Source organism: Malania oleifera, chromosome 9, assembly GCF_029873635.1.
Source record: "Malania oleifera isolate guangnan ecotype guangnan chromosome 9, ASM2987363v1, whole genome shotgun sequence".
NCBI lineage: Eukaryota > Viridiplantae > Streptophyta > Magnoliopsida > Santalales > Ximeniaceae > Malania > Malania oleifera.
The window spans coordinates 65,163,915-65,182,657 of record NC_080425.1 but is presented as its reverse complement, the minus strand read 5'-3'; the positions used below and the strand labels follow the sequence as shown (position 1 = coordinate 65,182,657).

The 18,743-nt window shown below is 37.9% G+C and overlaps 1 protein-coding gene and 1 long non-coding RNA gene across 3 annotated transcripts; both read left to right on the top strand.

The window, feature by feature from the left end:
- Positions 1 to 923: 923 nt before the first annotated feature.
- LOC131163916 (putative transferase At4g12130, mitochondrial) lies at positions 924 to 17,420 on the top strand. Of its 2 annotated transcripts, none has more exons than XM_058120740.1 (5): positions 924 to 1,727; positions 15,203 to 15,456; positions 15,607 to 15,705; positions 16,543 to 16,701; positions 16,779 to 17,420. In XM_058120740.1, the coding sequence occupies exons 1-5, from the start codon at positions 1,240 to 1,242 to the stop codon at positions 17,018 to 17,020; spliced, it is 1,242 nt and encodes a 413-aa protein (XP_057976723.1). In that variant the 5' UTR covers positions 924 to 1,239; the 3' UTR covers positions 17,021 to 17,420. The 2 variants fall into 2 exon arrangements, with proteins under 2 accessions (XP_057976723.1, XP_057976724.1); XM_058120741.1 differs by having other exon boundaries at positions 937 to 1,727; positions 16,576 to 16,701.
- Positions 11,575 to 13,596, top strand: LOC131163917 (uncharacterized). Its single transcript, XR_009139172.1, has 3 exons — positions 11,575 to 12,794; positions 12,899 to 12,996; positions 13,231 to 13,596. It is a non-coding gene; the product is annotated as an uncharacterized LOC131163917 (long non-coding RNA).
- Positions 17,421 to 18,743: the final 1,323 nt, after the last annotated feature.

Genomic DNA, 18,743 nt, shown 5'->3' with positions numbered 1-18,743 from the left:
TTATCCTTTACTGTGGAGCAGCTGAAGGCTTGAGGTGTGGAGTTAAGTGGTCTGTGGTTGTGGAGCACTGGAGCTGGAGGGGACTATTGAACTGACGCCTATGGCTGTGGTCCATGGAGCCTAGAGGAGACAACGTCTCGAACTGCTCAAGGTGTGGGGTGGATCACTTGCAGGCTCACAGCACCGGCAGGCCTAGCACGTAGCACTGCACCATAGGAGAGGAGACTCAGGACTGGAGAGGGGAGGAATGAGGATTGAGATTTGAGAGAGTGAGAGCTGAGAGGTCAGAGAGACAGAGATGACTCAGACAAGGAGACTGGAGAGCCGCGACGTAGGTTAGGGTTAGGGTCGGGAGTCAGGGACAGTCTTAGGGTTTTTTTGTGTGGTCCTATCCACCGTCCATGTGTTGATGAAGCTGTGAAGTCAAGTGTGATGAAGTATATAAGCTTAAGGATCCAAATTAACGGGTCACCCGGCGGGTGACCCGCCCAAACCCGGCTGAACCCATTTATAAACGGGTTGACCCATGACTTGCCCAATTATTAAAAGGGTTGACTTCTTTAAACTCGAACCCATTTTAAACGGGCGAGTTCGGGTGATCCGATAGGTTATGACTCGTTTTGCTAGGCCTACCCATGAGAGAGAAAACAGAGAGTGAACAGAGACGAAAGAAACAAAAAAGTGAAATGGAGAGAGAGAAGAACATGACTGCCATGGGCACACAAATATCTTGGTCGTTTAAATCTCACTACTTGGTTCAGAACAAATCTCGCTTACCCAACCAGCGAGACGTGAGCATCATTCTGAGAATAAATTTTTCGAACATGGTATTATTTAATATATTATTATAAATTAATAATAAACATGGCCGCCATTGTATATATATATATATATATATATATATATATATATATATATTGATTAATCTTTGCCTGCGTTAATGATGTGCAGAGTCAATCTCCGATCCGACTGAATTTCCCCTAAACCACCTGTGCGTTGCCTCTCTCAGCCATTTCATCGAACGCCTGGTAGGGGGCACTGCAAATAATTTTTTCTCCACTGGAGGGCGGCGCCTCTCCCTCCTACGCCACAAAACAACCGCCACTTCAGTACACGTGGCAAAAACCCTGAAGCCTCAAGCACACGTGTCAACTATCACTCCCGCCGCCTTCCCCTTCCAGGCTTCGTTATCCAGCTTTCACGCAGGCTCACGTCCGGGCCTCTTATCTGCTCAACAGGATGCCAAAGATGCACCCTCTAAAACCATCTCTCCGGTTCCTCAAATCCATTTCCTGCAATTACAGAGCCCTCCACTGCACGCCCACGAAGCTCTTCTCTGATCACGGGACCACCCATCTGGAGAATTTGGGATCCATGGTTTCGCTGCTCAGGTCCAGAGCGGTGGTCCGGTTCAGCGGACCGGACACCCTGAAGTTTCTTCAGGGTTTGTTGACCAACGATATGCGGAGGTACGGTGAACCGCTGGGTGAGAAAGTCTCCACTTTGGTTACACCTTATATGGCCACTGTGTGCGCTCCGCCTATGTACGCTGCTCTGCTTACGCCGCAGGGGAGGTTTCTGTATGATATGTTCGTGTACAGGCCGCCAAAGCCTCATGAGAAGCTTGATAGTACCGGTTCTGGACCCGGGTCCCCGGATGGATTGTTTGAGTTGTTCATGGATGTCGATGATTCGGTGCTGGATGAATTCTTGGGGACCTTCAAGAAGTGAGCTCTCTCTCTTTCTCTCTCTCAATTTGTTTCTTTGTTTTAACTGAAACCGGGTTTTGCATTTTGATATTTAAACTTTACTGGGAGTGCTGCATATTAATCTCTAGTAAGACGATGATCCATCAGTAGATGATCTTCGTTTTTATTTATTTTATTTTATCTTTTGCCTTTCCCGCTGGGGTTGCGTGGAAGCAACCTATAAACAAAATGCCGAGAAAATAATAAATTTTGGTTATAAAATCCGTTCAAATTCTGTTGTAGCCTCTCAGTCTGCTATTCATTTGAAATTACAAAACAGCTTGAGATGAGTGATGATGCTTACTCTTCTTTTCCTATATCTGGCTCCATTCAAATCTCTATTGTGTGCATCGACAAAAAAAGACTATTCTTTTAAGTTTCTTTCACTTGCTGCCTTGTGTTTCAGCTCAATCCTTTGCTTTTTAATATATTTTTCATCTTTGTGCTGCACAGGACCCTGCTTGTGTGGGTTTAGTTTTGCCCCTTTTTTATAAATGTTCACTTGATCGCAGATAAGACATAAAACAGACATATAACTGTTCATGAAAACTTATAATTATGTAATAGGCTGGATTATTTTAGCTCTTATAAGACGGCAGACATTCTTTTTTCGTTTTCTTTCTATATAATTTCCTATTTGTTCTTGCAACCTAATAACAATTTAAACATAGCTAAACTAATCATTTTGGATTGAATATCCCATAACGATCAATTACATTGTGTTTGAATAACCCACTATTCATATGAATTTTAAGATCTTACTTTTTTGTTTTGTCGATTCAAAGATTTTGTGAGCCAGTGGATCATAGTGTTGTAGTGATGTCAATTAGAGTGGAGTTTGGGATTCAAGTCAGGACATGACATTGGGTGTTGTGGGTGAGGGGGGGGGGGGGGGGGGGGGGGTTGTTCAGTAATTCTATTGTTGGTTTGTTTTTGAGTCACCACTGAAGGGTTGGATGGAGGAATGAGAGGCCACAGTATGTATATGTTTTGAGATGGCCAAGCATTATTATTTTATTTTTGAAAAGGATTTGCAGTTAATATACATATATATATATATATATATATATATATATATATGGAGGAATGAGAGGCCACAGTATGTATATGTTTTGTGATGGCCAAGCATTATTATTTTATTTTTGAAAAGGATTTGCAGTTAATATACATACATATATATATACATACATACATACATATATATATATATATATATATATATATATATATATGTATGTGTGTGTTCACTAGAAGATCTTAGAATTTTATAAATTTTCCAGGGTCTAAGGACACCATTGGCAACACTGTGGGTTTGTGCTATCATTTGGTATTTCTAGCAGGCTACATGACTACGTCTCTAATGGCTCTTCTATAGTGGCCATATGTGAACGTAACCCAAAACATCTTGGAAACAAATTGAAATTAGTATTTAGCTGCTAAAAACGGTTACTACCCTTTCATGATAATTGGATATTTGGATATGTGACAAAAATGAAATATTATACATGATACCGTACAATTTCTTTTCTTAGCAGCTTCTAGATACAACAAGTGCTAGATCCAATTACAAGATTGAGTGGCTTTTTACCCACAACATCCCTACACACCCACCCCCCTCCCACAAAAAAAATAGTAATTAAAGTTTTTTGTATAAGTATATAATTTTTGTATCCAAATTTATTTTATATTTGGCCAGACTCTTGGGGGCCACTTGTGGATAGCAATTTAATTTTTCCATTTCCAATTTTCCAAAAAAGTACATAATTTCTACTATGTTTTCTAGTTCTCCAGCATTATTGAATTGCATTTAATTGTTTTATGGCCTTTCTATACAAGCAGTAGTGTTACTCATTACTTTGGTTACTTAGTACTAGTGCTATGTGTGATAATTATTGTTAGTGCATATATTATGAATAGAGGAAGATATCTATCACTGTGATTATTTCTTCCAATTTTAAATAATACCTCAGTGTGGTGTCGGAGCATGATTCAACCGAAACTTAAATGTTGTAGCCATTGCCAAACCATGCCCTAAACCTCATCATCAAATACAAATTTTCCAAGAGGGTACCACCAATTACTAGAAACAACTCCAAGAGTCGCTACAAAATATAGTCATAGCCGAAAAACTCATGGATGTCACTGCTAGTTCAAAACTGCAAGAATCCCTTTATATTTTGCAAAAGCAAACTCACAAATAGTCATAGAAACTTCCAATTTTTTGCAACCTGCTCAAATTTCATTGTTGGAGGACTAGCAATGTGCCCACACATGCTAGTCGAAGCCCAACTGCTGTGATGCCATGTGCTGGCACATGAGGCTTCGTTGAGCACTTTTTTTTTGCTGTGATATTCCTGCAAGCTTTAATCCTTTATACTAACATCAAATTCTGGGTGATGTTGCTTGTACAAAGATCCAATATTTTCTTGTTCCTTTACTTTAGATTGGTTAATGTTGTGTTTTGGTGGCTCATTTCTTCAAGAGGCTGACATATATAAGGAGGAGAACATAGTTAATATCAGCTATCAGGGAAAAACCATCAACGGATTTCCTGAAACCGTCGAAGGTTTGACAGATTTCCAGATTTACTGCTCTCGGTATTTTATTCCGTTAACGGATTTCCTGAAACCGTCGACAGATTTATTCTGGGCAGCAAGGCTGAATTCAAAATTTGAATATGAACAGGTTCTTGGGGGAAACCTCCAAAGGAAACTTTATATATACACTTGTCTGAGTGTATTGGAAGAAGAAGATTATTGTAAATTGTATTGTATTGTCTTCTTTGACATTTACATAGTGAAAACCTTTGTCGTTTGCTCCCGTGGATGTAGGCATTGTTGAACCACGTACATCTTGGTTGTTGTGGTTCTTGCTTTCAGAGATATTGCATGTGTGTGTTCCATATTCGTTCTTCACTAGTTGCTATGTTTAATTCCGCTGTGCAAATACTACTTCATTCACAACAATTGGTATCAGAGCATTGTTGCTATGGCATCTTCATCTGCAAAATTTGATGTTGTCAAATTTGATGGAATCGAAAACTTCAGTTTGTGGCAAAGGAGAGTGAAAAATTTGCTTGTGCAGCAAGGGATGGTGAAGGTCTTGTATGGTGTTTAACCGAAAGGTATGGATGAAGCTAGTTGGAAAGATTTAGGGGCAAAGGCTGTTTCTACAATACGATTGTGTTTGGCCGATGAAATACTCTATCACGTAATGGAGGAAGATTCTCCTGCGGCTGTTTGGCAAAAGTTTGAAAGTCGGTACATGTCCAAATCTCTTACTAACAAATTATTTCTTAAGCAACGTCTTTATTGCCTTAAGATGGTGGATGGTTCAAACTTGAATCAATACATCAATGCATTTAATCAAATCATAAGTGATTTAATGCGAGATGATGTAAAATTTGAAGAGGATGATAAGACATTAATGCTACTAAATTCCTTGCCAGCGACTCACACATATGAGAACCTAGTTACTACTCTTTCATGGGGGAAAGAGACTCTAAACTTGGAAGAGGTGACAAGTGCTTTGTTGGGTTTCATCAAAGGTTGAAAATCTGCGATGAAAATTTACACGGAGAAGGACTTGTGGTGGAAGGTAACTATGATTGTGGGAAAGGAAAATTCAGGAATGGATCGAGTCAAAAATATCGAACTCAATCCAAGAAGGAAAAGGATATCCGGTGTTATAAGTGTGGTAAAAAAGGGCACATTAAACCAGAGTGTCCAAATTGGAAGAAAAGAAATGCTGAAAAGCATGAAGGAACTTCAAAATCAGCAAATGTAGTTCAAGAAAAAAATTCAGTTGGCAGAGATGGTAATGTTCTTTCAGTTTCATCAGGGTTGGCTCACCTTACGGACTCATGAATCCTAGACTCGGCATGTTCTTACCATATGATTCCAAATAATGAGTGGTTCAGTCAGCACCTACAAGTTGGTAAATTCAGGTTCAGTTCTTATGGGAAATGATGTCTCTTGTAAAATCATTGGCATTGGAAATGTTAGAATTAAAATGTTTGATGGTGCTGTGAAAACCTTGAATAATGTCAGACACATACCGGACCTACGGAAGAGTCTCATTTCACTTGGCATTTTGAATTGTAATGGATTCAATTACAAGTAAGAAGGTGTGATTATGAAAGTGTGCAAAGGTAATCTGATGGTGATGAAAGGGCAAAAGTTAGATGGTAATATTTATACATTACAGGGAACAACTGTTGTAAGTGGAGCTGCAGCCGTAAATTCTGAATTTGATAAAACCATTTTGTGGCATATGCGACTTGAGCATATGGGTGAACATGGTATGAAAGAACTTCACAAGAGGAAACTCTTGAAAGGTATGAATACATGTAAGCTAAATTTTTGCAAATTTTGTGTTCTTGGAAAGCAAAATAGGGCGCAATTTAAATCAAATATTCACAAGACGGAAGATATTCTTTATTACATACATTCTGATGTTTGGGGGCCTGTTAGAGTGGCATCACAGGGAGGACATGTTTACTTTGTGAGTTTTGTTGACGACTACTCACAGAAAGTCTGGGTCTACTTCATGCGGCACAAATCTGATACATTTGTTGGGTTTAAGTTGTGGAAAATTGAAGTGGAAAACCAGACGTGGAGAAGAATCAAATGTCTCAGGTCAGACAATGGGACCGAATATGCTGATTCTAGGTTCATGGAATTTTGTTAGCAGCAAGGCATTAAGAGACATTTCACTGTTCCCCGGACACCTCAACAAAACAATGTGGCTAGAAGGATGAACCGAACTCTAGCTGAAAGAGCTCGGTGTCTCAGACTTAATGCAGGGTTACTGAAGAACTTCTGGGCTGAGGCAGTTAGTATGACTTGTTTCTTGGTAAACTGATCACCAAGGGCATCACTAGAGGGGAAAGTGGTAGAAGAGGTATGGACGAGATATGTAGTAAATTATTTCGGATCGAAGGTATTCGGTTGTCCAACCTATGTACACGTCTAGTGAGGAGAGATCAAAGCTTGACGCAAAGTCAAGACACTGCATCTTTTTGGGATATCAAAAGGGTGTGAAAGGGCGCAAGCTGTGGGATCCAATGGCAAATAAGGTGGTGATTAGTAGGGATGTAGTTTTCGATGAGAAAGTTATGGTGAAGTGTACTCAAGTTGATGATGAAGATAAACAGGTGCCAGAAAACTGGATCAAAGACGAACATGTTGTGCAGGTGGAGTTAGAAACTTAGGGCAATGATAATGATCTTGGTTCTACAGTTGCAGGGAATTTTAGCTTGGAAAACCAGCTAGTCGACAATATTCCTATACGGAGATCCAGGCACACTATCAGACCACCACCAAGGTATGGGTTTGAAGAGTTAATATCTTATATTTTCAGTACCAATTGTAATGATCCAACTACTTTTCAAGAGACAGTGCACGGGCAGGAGAAAAGTAAGTGGTGGGTGTTATGATTAAGGAAATGGAGTCGCTGCATAAGAATCAAACTTGGGAGTTAACGAAGCTTCTAAATGGGAAGAGAGCGATAGGTTCCAAATGGGTATATAGGAAGAAGGAATCAATTTTAGAAAATGAATGAGAGAAATTCAAGGCACAGTTAGTGGCAAAGGGGTACTCACAGAAAAAGGGAATAGATTATGAAGAAATCTTTTCACTTATGGTCCGACACACTTTCATCAGGGTAGTGTTGGGGTTAGTAGCTCATTATGATCTACATTTGGAACAAATGGATGTGAAATCGACATTTCTCCATGGTGACTTGGAGGAACAAATTTATATGGTACAACCGGAGGGATTCAGTGAACCCAGGAATGAGCATTTAGTTTGGAAGTTGAAAAAGTTTTTACACGGGCTGAAACTGTCTCTAAGATAATGGTATAAAAGATTTGATTCCTATATGATTAGGATAGACTATAGAAGATGTGAGTATGACTGCTGCGTATATGTGAAGAAGAAGCTTGAAGATGGTTCTCTAATTTTCTTGTTGCTGTATGTTGATGACATGTTAATAGTTGCGAAGGATTTAACTGAGATAAATCAGTTAAAGGGTCTGTTGCATAAAGAGTGTGATTGGTCTAACCAAGAAGATACTTGGGATGGAGATTTGCTGGGACGTAACTGCAGGGAAGTTTGGCTATCTCAGGGCGGTTATGTGGAGAAGGTGTTGGAAGGTTCAGCAGGGTTGATGCTAAACCGTTATGTACGCCTTTAGCGAGTTATTTTAAATCATCTACTGTTGAGTGCCCAAGTATAGATGATGATGATATCAAGGATATGTCAAAGTTCCGTATGCTAGCGTCGTGGGGAGTTTAATGTATGTCATGGTGTGTACTAGACCAGACTTGGCACATGCAGTGAGTGTGGTGAGTAAGTTTCTCTCTAATCCAGGTAGACAGCACTGGGAAACCGTCAAATGGATTTTCAGATACTTACGGAGTACTTCTAGTTATGGCATCTTGTTCGACAAGCAACAGAATAGTCCATCAGTTATGGGGTTTGTTGATGCGGATTATGCAGGGGATATAGATGACAGAAGGTCTACAACGGGTTATGTCTTTACCCTTATGGAAGGGCTTATATGTTGGAAGTCCATGGTACAATCCTTGGTGGCATTGTCTACAACTGAATTTGAATATATGGCAGTTGCCAAAGCTACAAAGGAAGCCATAAGGCTTACCGATTTGGTCACGGAGCTAGATACACAGTAAGGTGGAGTTGTGTTGTATTGTGATAGTCAGTGTCATTTACTTGGTAAAGAATCAAGGAGTTTTTCCCTATTTTATTATTAATTTACAATAAAATATAAAATAATACTTTCTCGGGGAAAAATTTTCCTGTAATAATGCTCACATAATCTCGCAAGATGGAGCTGCGAGTTTTAAACAAATCTCGCAGGATGGTCTTGCGAGATTTAAAGGGCCTGGACAATTCATCTGCTCCTCATCCGTTAGCTTCTCCCGTAGATTGCTGCAGCTGTACCAGCGGAACCATTTTAATTTGCAACGCGCCTTGCTTCTGTAATGGCGACAGAGAGATGGGTTTTGTTGGAGTTTTCGCATTCTTTATAACACCGCAGGTTTTGGGTTTGTTCTAGGTTTTCGTCGCGATGATGCTAACGACCATGGCAGTGATCCTCCTGCACTGGAATTTTGCGAGGGCTTTGGCTCTGTTCTTGGTTTAGACGATGAGGATGATCATGGTGATTCTCTGTTGGTGTTTTGGGGATCAAAGGAGCAGTGATGTGCAAGTGGAGTTCTCTTGGTTGGGCGGGGGAGGAGAATGGGAACATGGTAGTGGGGTTTAGAAGGGGTTTTGTGAGTTGGAAGCTTGATGTCTTGGGTTTGGAGAAAAATAGAGGAATTAATGAGAAGAAAAATTGAGATCAGCAAACTAGTACAAGTTTCCAATTATTATAAATTAAAATGGTTCATGTTTCAAGTAATTAATTAAATTAGGTTGCGTTTCAGGAATTATAAACTTGCCGTATTCTTAATGGGGGAAATCGTGTCATAACAAGTTTCCAGAGGGGGAATTCCTTTTCCTAATTCCAGCTAGGAAACCTGCCCACCAAACTCTTGTGGTGATGGACGAACTGCTTTAATTCTATTTTATCAAATTATTATCTACTGGAACCACGTAAAAACCCAACTGATTCAGCTACGGCAAGTGATGATTAATGGAGAAGCTAACGGATGAAGAGGTGGAGCAGATGATAAATGAGGGAGACCTAGATGGAGATGGGCAAGTTAACTACGATGGAGGAGGAGAGGCCGTCATATTTGCCAGGCAAATCTTGCAGGATGGTCCTGCGAGATTTGGTTGCACACGTGTCAGGACCTGAATTGCCCAGCCCTTTAAATCTTGCAGGACCATCCTGCGAGATTTGTTTAAAACTCGCAGCTCCATCCTGCGAGATTACGTGAGCATCAGAACGCGAAAATTTTTCCCAAACAAAGTATTATTTTATATTTTATTAGAAATTAATAATAAAATACGAAAAAACTCAAAGAATCAAGTGTATCATGCTAGAACCAAACATATTGGTGTAAGATTTCACAGGGTTAGGGAACTGATTACTTCAAGTGAACTTGTATCGGAGAAGGTTCACACATCTAAAAACACAACAGCCATCTTGATAAAATCGGTTGCTACTGATAAGTTCAAGCATTGCTTGGACTTGCTTCATGTCTCTAAGTGTTAGAAGGGAGACGGACCCAACCTAACGTTCTAAGGTCAAGGTGGAGCATCAGGCTATCTTTTCCGGATTCTCCTAAGGGGCAGAAATTTGCTAAGGTGGAGATTGTTGTGTTTTGATGGCTCATTTCTTCAAGAGGCTGACATATACAAGGAGGAGAACATAGTTAATATCAGCTCTCAGGAAAAAATGCAAGGTAAGGCTGTGTACTATAGATTCATTGTGGCCCGCCCCTTCCGAGGATCCCACATATGTGGGAGCTTTGTGCACCAGGCTGCCCTTTCATTTTGGGCTTATTCTTTTGGGTTTTGTAAGGGTGTCTCGCTGTCCTACATCCAAATGGTTTGGAAGGCAGCATTAACATAAATACTTTGTTTTTTCTTCCTTCTGAATTTTCTGCAAAGGAGGATGCCTTATCCTCTTTTTCCTGTAAAATTCTTTTCTTTCTCGCATTCATGAAGTTTTTGTTATCTAAAAAATGAAAAATAAAAAATAAATGGTCCATTTGATTTTCTTGTTTGGATACTTTGTAGTGATAATTCTAAGGAGCAGTACCCAATTTCCTACCTATCTAACTAAGTTTGGTTTGGTTCATCATTCATTTTGTACCCTCCACAAAAAAATGGAGTTGCAAAGAGGAAAAATAGACATATCCTTGAAGTCACTCCTTCCTTGCTATATTTGATGAATGTCCCTAAAGTGTCTTGAAGTGATGTCATTCTCATTGCATGCTCTCTTATGCCTATCTCAATTGTTGATGGTAAAATTCCTTATTCTATTCTATTTTTGAATGCTCCTCCTTTATTTTGTTTACCTCCGTGTACGTTCGATTGTATCCTTTCTTCATCTGTTAATTCCATGGGTGGATGAGTTGGATCGTCAATTCTATAAAATGTACTCAAAAGGGATGTCGCTGTTATAGTCGTACCTTACATTGTCTTTTTTGTTTCTGACAATGTTACCTTCTTTGAGTCAACTTCATATTATTTTAATTCTTTGAACACCTTAATGAGTCCTTTCCTCCGAATTTTTTCCCAATTTATCTTTTTTTTTAAAATATATTAAATAATATCTTATTTTGGAAAATAATTCCTAGAATGACTCTGACGTAATCTTGCTACTTGGTCAAGTGAGATTTAAACAAATCTCGCTGGTCCAAGTAGCGAAATTTGCTTGGGACACGTGGCAAATCTCGCTAGACCATCTAGTGAGATTTGTATGGGAATTGCATTCTGATATCAACCGGCATTTGCATGTTGTTTTTTTCTTTCCCGGTGGAAGTAATGGTGGGGCGCTGACATTGAAATGATATGGGGCTGCATTAATTAGTTCCGCACGGGTTTGAAAAGGAAGAGAGAAAGGTGGTGTGTGATAAGATAGGCAGCAGCTACAGGAGAAGTACAATTGCTACTGTGATGGGCGAGGATAGTTTCCTCTTCTGGATAGACAAAGTTTTTTATTTTAATTTTTTATTCACATGATAAAATAAAAAATATATTACACTATGATAAAATAAATTTTATATATATATATATATATATATATATATATATATATATATATTTGACGTGCAATGACTAGACTGGAGAATGGGGAATGGGATAAAGCACAGTTGGGTATTGTTTGATACTTGAGCTAACGTGGCAAGAGCAGAGTGACTATCAATGTTTTCCTTAATGCTTTTATTTTGCACCAAGGTTTAGAACTTTGAACTGTTGGGTACATAAAGATGGAGTAAGCTAAAAAGAAATCAACCGTTCAATTTCTACATATTTCATGTGTAATTTTGTATTCTATTCCACTCTTTAACTCACCTCACTTCACTTCAACACATCAAAAACAAAATTAATACTTATGAAAAGAATTTAAACTAGAGTAATTTTTTTATGGTTGACAACTTGACCAACTCAAACTCAGGTCATTTTATTTTTTTTCTAGAGTAAGCTTTAAATGGGTTGTTTGCTTTTAATGAAGGTTGCATCTAGTTCCTACAAATAATGATTGCAGTGTGACTATGCCTATAAGCATATCGGAAGATGAACCTATTCTCTAATTTTTTATTTTTTATTTTTTTATTCACATGCGACTTTTACCTATATTTTATCTTATTTATAAAGTTTTAAATTTATTAATAGACAAAAAATATATATATAATTTTGGTTATTATTGTGTAATAAATAATATTTATTTTATTGTGTATTTAACCAAAATTATATTTTATTACACAATAATAACCATAAAATTTAAATGTACAGAAATTAATATATTTTGTTAAAAAAAAAAACAAGGAGAAGAAAAATTTTAATTTTATGTATAGGAAAAAAATATTAAATATTAAAAAAAAATACATGTTAAAAAATTATTAAATATTAAATATTAAATATCATTTAATTATGATACTGTTAAAACTAATTGATTTAAAATTTTATTTATTTCTGTAACTAGACATCATTATTGAATTAATTTTATGTATAGAAAAAAATATTAAATATTAAAAAATTTAAGAAGAAAAGAGTGAAACAATATATTACATGACTATTAATTTATGCTTGCCTATCACATTAGCAGCTGTACTTCTCTTCCAGCTGCTGCCTATCTTATCACACACCACCTCTCTCTCTTCCCTTTTAGATCCCATCAGGAACTAATTAATGCAGCCCCATATCATTTCAATGTCAGCGCCCCACCATTGCTTCCACCGGGAAAGGAAAAAACAACATGCAAATGCTGGTTGATGTCCAAAAGCAATTCCCATGCAAATCTCGCTAGATGGTCTAGCGAGATTTGCCGCGCGTCTCAAGCAAATCTCGCTACTTGGTTCAGCGTGATTATGTCAGAGTTATTCTGAGAATTATTTTCCCAAATAAGGTATTGTTTAATATTTTTTTTTTTAAAAAGATAAATCGGGAAAAAACTCCCTTTCCTCCACTTAGCCATTTTTTGTTTCTAATGATGTTACCTTCTTCATCTAGTTTGAGCCCTTCTGTCGCATTGATCATGCTAATTTGCACTTGTGTATAACGACTCAAGGGATGAGAGCCTCCTCCAGATTCTAGTGCTATGCAGAAAGGTAAACGTTCTTGTACCCAACATCTAATCTCTAATTTTTGTTTGCTATGATCTCTTGTAACCCTTGAATGACTGTTTTTTTGTCTCCTATTGCTCTACCTAAATTTATTTTTAAAGCCTTATCCCATTTTGATTGGAGGACTGCAATGGTTGAATAGATGCACAATTTCATGATAATGACAGTTGAGATCTTGTGCCTCCGCCTTCTAATAAGTTTTTGGTTGGATTTATATAGGTGTACACTTGATCTTAGCCAAAAGGCCGAGAAAGGTATGGATTTATCTAGGTGTATTACCATGAAAGTTAGTCGTAAGGTTTTTGTAACACATTTGAAGGCCCTTGTTGCTAAAGGATGTACTTAAGTGTATGGTTTGGATTATGTTATAAAGTTAGAGATGGAGAAGAGAAGAAGAGGAGGAGAAGAAGAGAATGAAAGAAGGAAGACTGGCAGCAGTTTCCTGGAGCCTTACATACAGCTCTAGGTTTGTCCTTTTATATATTAATTAATAAAGAAAAAAAAAAGGTAGGTTAAACAATTACTACAATGGCCTATTCTCTTCTAACAATCCCCCTCTAACCCAAGCTTGTTACAACGACTACATAAGGGGGGCTTAAATAAAGCCTTCATGAATGCATCATGATGCAGGACAGCATCAAAGTAATGCAGCAATGAGAGAAATTGAGGAGAGAAGGGGAGAGAAAGAACAAGAAGAAGAAAGGAGGTGGAAGAAGAAAGGAGGAAGAAGGGAACCATTGGGGTAAAGAGCACACATTTTCAATTCAAATTGAACAATAACCACTTTTTGATATGGATTTTACAGTGTTTACTAGAAAGCCTAAAATACAAGAAATTACAAATTAACCGCTAAAATATATAAGCAAGCCCTCAAAATACATAATCCTTCTACAAGCAAACTAAACATATATAATAAACTAGTAATTAACTAAGCACATTTGGGTTTAGGACCCAACAATCTATTGACCCCATTGTTTGGAATGGCCTCCAAATTGGGTCACAGTGATCCATCCAAGTACCTACATCTTGTCCTACATCAATTCCTAGCTTCTAAAATGAACTTGACTTCGTTGAGTTAGGGAAATCACCAAAGAGTGTATTACCATGAATAAAATCATCTTGCTCATCAGTATGTTTAAATTTCGTTAGTGGAAAAGCTCGAGATGGCATTAACTTATACTTCTTGTCCATGAGAGGAAATCAGAATTTTCATAGGATCATGCTTTACCCTTTTATCAAATAACCTTGGATGGTCCAAAAGGATATGACAAATCTTGAGAGAATATCACGTTGCATTGTCCCCACAGTTGAACCAATCTTGAAAGTAAGCAAGCAATTATCATCAAGGACCTCCAAGTTGGTAGTGTTCACCTTAGCTTTGTATGTACCGGATGAGGTTTAACTTCCAAATTCAACTTCGGTCAAAGCTTCTTCACAAACTTTATACAACTACCTAGATCAACGTAAAGCTGCTTATGACAAATCGCTTGAGTTTGTCTATAGGTAGAGAGGAAGTGGGGGTGTCTCATCTTCAATTCACAAATGATACCATCTTTTTTCTTGAGAATGATGCAGCAAAATTTAGTGGTGTTGGTAACAGAGCAGGTTACCAGGAGATCCGGGGTTCTAATCTTGTTGCCCACATTTATTATGTGGTGTTGAAAAATAATTGTATTCCCTGTAATGAGTGTCATTTATCATTTGTTTATCTCTCCATGTGCTATCAGGCTGCATGTGTCAGGGTGTGTTAAAGCTTCTCATATACATTGCTGGCTCACAACTTAACTTAAGCTTTTAGGTAAAATGGTAATTTAACATGTATATTAGTTCTTATTGATCATAATTAGTGAATGATAGGACTATATAAGAACTAAATGGCCAAAATAGATTTGCTTAACTGATCCCCAAGTTTACAAGATTAAAGATTTTGTTGAGTTGTGTATTAAAAAATACTGACATTCCAATTTAATCTCATTAGTACAACAATAGGTACAAATTGCCAATGAAATGCTAAAAAAACTACCAATGTCATGCACTAGATACGTATTTATGCTGCCTGCCTGGGCAACTAGCAGGGCCACCACCTGGTCTCTCTCTAGGTTCTGATCTTTGATTAAATATCAACATTGACACATTAAAATTTCTATTAAGTTTTCTGTTTTCTTGTATGATGTTAATCTTGTTAATGCAGATACCGGTTGAGGTCTAAGGTTGAAATTGAGAACGTGGCCAAAGAGTTTTCATGTTGGCAACGTTATGGTGGAAACCTTTGTAAAAAGTCCTCTTCTATAGAAGACCCAGATGCTGCCACTGTTGGTTGGGGTGGTGCTGTTGATAAGTCTGGCATGTCATCTTCTCAAGGAAACAGCGATGGATGGCAATGGCTTAGAGATCCCAGATTGGATTGTCTTGGTTTTAGAGGGATTTTTCCATCTAATGCATTGCGTGAGTGTTGGTAGTCTTCGTTGCTCCCTGCAAGCTGTATGTTTTACTATCACTCTATAATCTGAGGGCATGGCAAGCAAATTGTGAGTCATATTGTTCTGTTACAAACTTTCTAGATGATTAAGCTGTAAAAATTCTCATATCTTGCAGCACCCTTGGTTGAAGCCGACAAAGAAACATGTGAACAAAATTACCTCCTATGGAGATTAGAGAAGGGAATAGCAGAAGGCTCAACTGAAATTCCAAAAGGTGTACTCTTTCACCTCCAATGCACATTGCTCTTTTACTTGAATGTTTTTTTAAATATTTATAATGCATAATTTAAGCTGAAACTCTCTTATGCTCCTTGCCCACACTTCTGGATCATGATTTTGGGAGATACGTGAACTGCATGTCCCTACACTTATTTTTTTGGGTAGGAAATGTGGCGAGGTGACAAGTTGCAACCCATTTCTTTAGTGGAAAGATGTTTGTTCTCTTTGTTTTGGCATTATTGGGATTTCATAATCTCAAAATTTGCCCCTCATTCTAAACCACAGATATTTAGTTCCTTTGCAGCTGTTAAGGCTTGATCTAAAGGATGTTGTGTGGTTATATTGTTGTATGAATGAACTTTGGGGTTTTAACATAGGAATTGTATACATACTTGTAGCTGGTGGTTGAAACCCTATGGCAGTTCCTCATTGATGATATAGTTGAGATTCCATAGAGCCTCCATGGATGTACTCACGTTGACATTGTTGGGTCATAACCTAATAGCTTAAACTTCTACATAGTGGTAATCCAATATGGCATCAGAGCTATGATTGTCATTAGGTCCCATATAGTCTTATTGCCCATATTTATGGTTAGTTGGTTGAAAAGATTTTCTTGAAAATGGGTGTTATTCATTATTGTTTCTTTCCACATACAATGAGCAGGGGATTTGATATACATCGTAGGCCCACAACAGCACAACCTAATTGCTTAAACTTTTAGGTAAATGCTAATATACAGCAGCAACAATAATTGTGTAGCCCCCACGAATCACATTTTCTAGTTCTATTTTTCAGCCTTTCGATCTGATCTAGTATTTGTCCCATTTAGGTGAAGCAATCCCGCTCGAATACAATCTTGCAGGTCTAAATGCTATAAGCTTTGACAAGGGGTGCTATGTCGGCCAGGAGCTTGTTGCTCGTACACACCACAGGGGAATCATTCGCAAGCGCTTGCTTCCTTTAAGGTTTCTCGATAATGATGGAAAAGGTAAACTTCCTTTCATCACATACTACATAATTATCCTCATCTTGTTGTGTCCTAATCATTTTCCTCTTTATTTTCAGAGGTGGAGCAGAAAGTTGCTCCTGGGTCTGAAGTGATCAACACTGCATCTGGCAAGAAATCCGGGACCGTTACAACTGCACTTGGATGTCGTGGGCTAGGTCTTTTACGGCTGGAGGATGCTTTCAAGGCGACTGGCATATTGAGCATACAAGGGGAGGATGTCAAGGTTGAGACCATCAGACCAGAGTGGTGGCCTTCTCAATGGTTTCAAGAGCATCAAGAGTACGGGGCAGCTGCTTAGATTGCTGGAGACAGAACTAATGCCGGCCCTTATGGACTTGATCAATCCTGCGTTGTGGCCTTGGGCCATCAGTTTTGGTATCCCATCCGGTTGCATGGATGTTCTTTACATGAAAAGGAAATAAGATGAGACAACCCTGAGAGAATGTTAAATGTTGTAGTAATTCCAATGATGCAAATAAAAATGGAGTACTGTGTAATATCAATTATATAACTGCTTTTATAGTTTATCAGAAGTGCAATGTAATTTGTTCTCTAAGGACCGGTTTTGCAGTTGAGTTTTCCGGTAATTTTCAAGATGGAAATAGCACTTGAAAAACATGCAAACCGAGCTTGTTGAAGAGGATGCAAGAAAATAAGTATTAGATGTAATTGATTTTTATTGCATAAATTCATATTTCTCATCCGCGCTTGCTTAGTTACACTGCAGGCTTACAAAGTGAAATGAATGGTTTGCTCAGTCCTGTGCTCATTTAGAATTAGGTTGTATTGGAGTGAAATTGAGTCAACAATGAGATATTTAATCTCAACTTGAAAATTCTAGGTTTGATCTTGAACTCAGTCAATCTTATGATTCTTACTTTTTTGATTAAGTTCCATGTGGTTATGGATAGTATTAAAAAAATGCACAAAACATATATAATATATGAGAGTAATATATATATATATATATACCCTAAATTTATTGATTGCCCTCATTTATGGTGGGGGAAAACCATAGTTACAAACATGACACAAGTGATTTACAAATAAACAATCAAAACCATCTTAGGCCACAAAACCAAAACAAGCCTAACATATCCAACTAAAATAAAATAAACAAGACCATATGAATCAAAACAAAACAAACACAAACAAAAATAAAGAACATGCAAATTGATGTCAAATTACCTGTAAAAAAATTAACTTGAGGAAAACAAGGAGAACTAAATGATGACATTTAAAGACGAAAGTTTGAAATACTCATTTTATCCATGTGAATTAAACCTCTCATTTTACTCGACAACACGTCACCTACAAAATATTCGCTCGTGTTGCCTCCCTCGTCTTGACAAGTCAAGTAATCCGCCACCTGATTACCTTCTCTAAATTGGTGCTTTGTAGAGAACTAAAGGCCTTGTAGCTCCTCTTCTAACAATTCTCAAAAGTCTCATAAGTACCAAGAAGAGCAAATTCCAAATGTGAGCCAACCCACCACCAATTCCGAGTCGCTTTCAATACAAATATTCTGATAACCCAACTCTTTACAAAGCCACACACCACTAGTAAGAATCTGCAACTCTGCTCCATTATTAGTACCTAACTCAAATTTTTTTCCAGAGAAAGCAACCTTAATATTATCTAGTGAATCGCGGATGATACCACCACCACAAGAATCCGAATTTCTTCTACAAGAGCTGTCAATATTTAGCTTTAACCAACCAATAGGAGGCTTTTCCCATACTACTTTTCGAAGAGTTTTAATCTTTGGAGTTATCATTTTCACTTGGAACTCTTCAAATAAATTCTTATCAATAGAAGGCAGAGAACCCTTCACGCCTTCTGTAATTTTAACGAGCCAAGACCTCACCGATAACCAAACCGCATTCCCCGACTCATGCCTATCTTCCATGCGGACTTTACAATGTCAGAGCCAAAGTCAAGAAATTATAATAGGTAACAAACCGATGATTATACCTTTTTGGGTTGATTTTTTGACAATATGAACCATCTACAAATTTTTA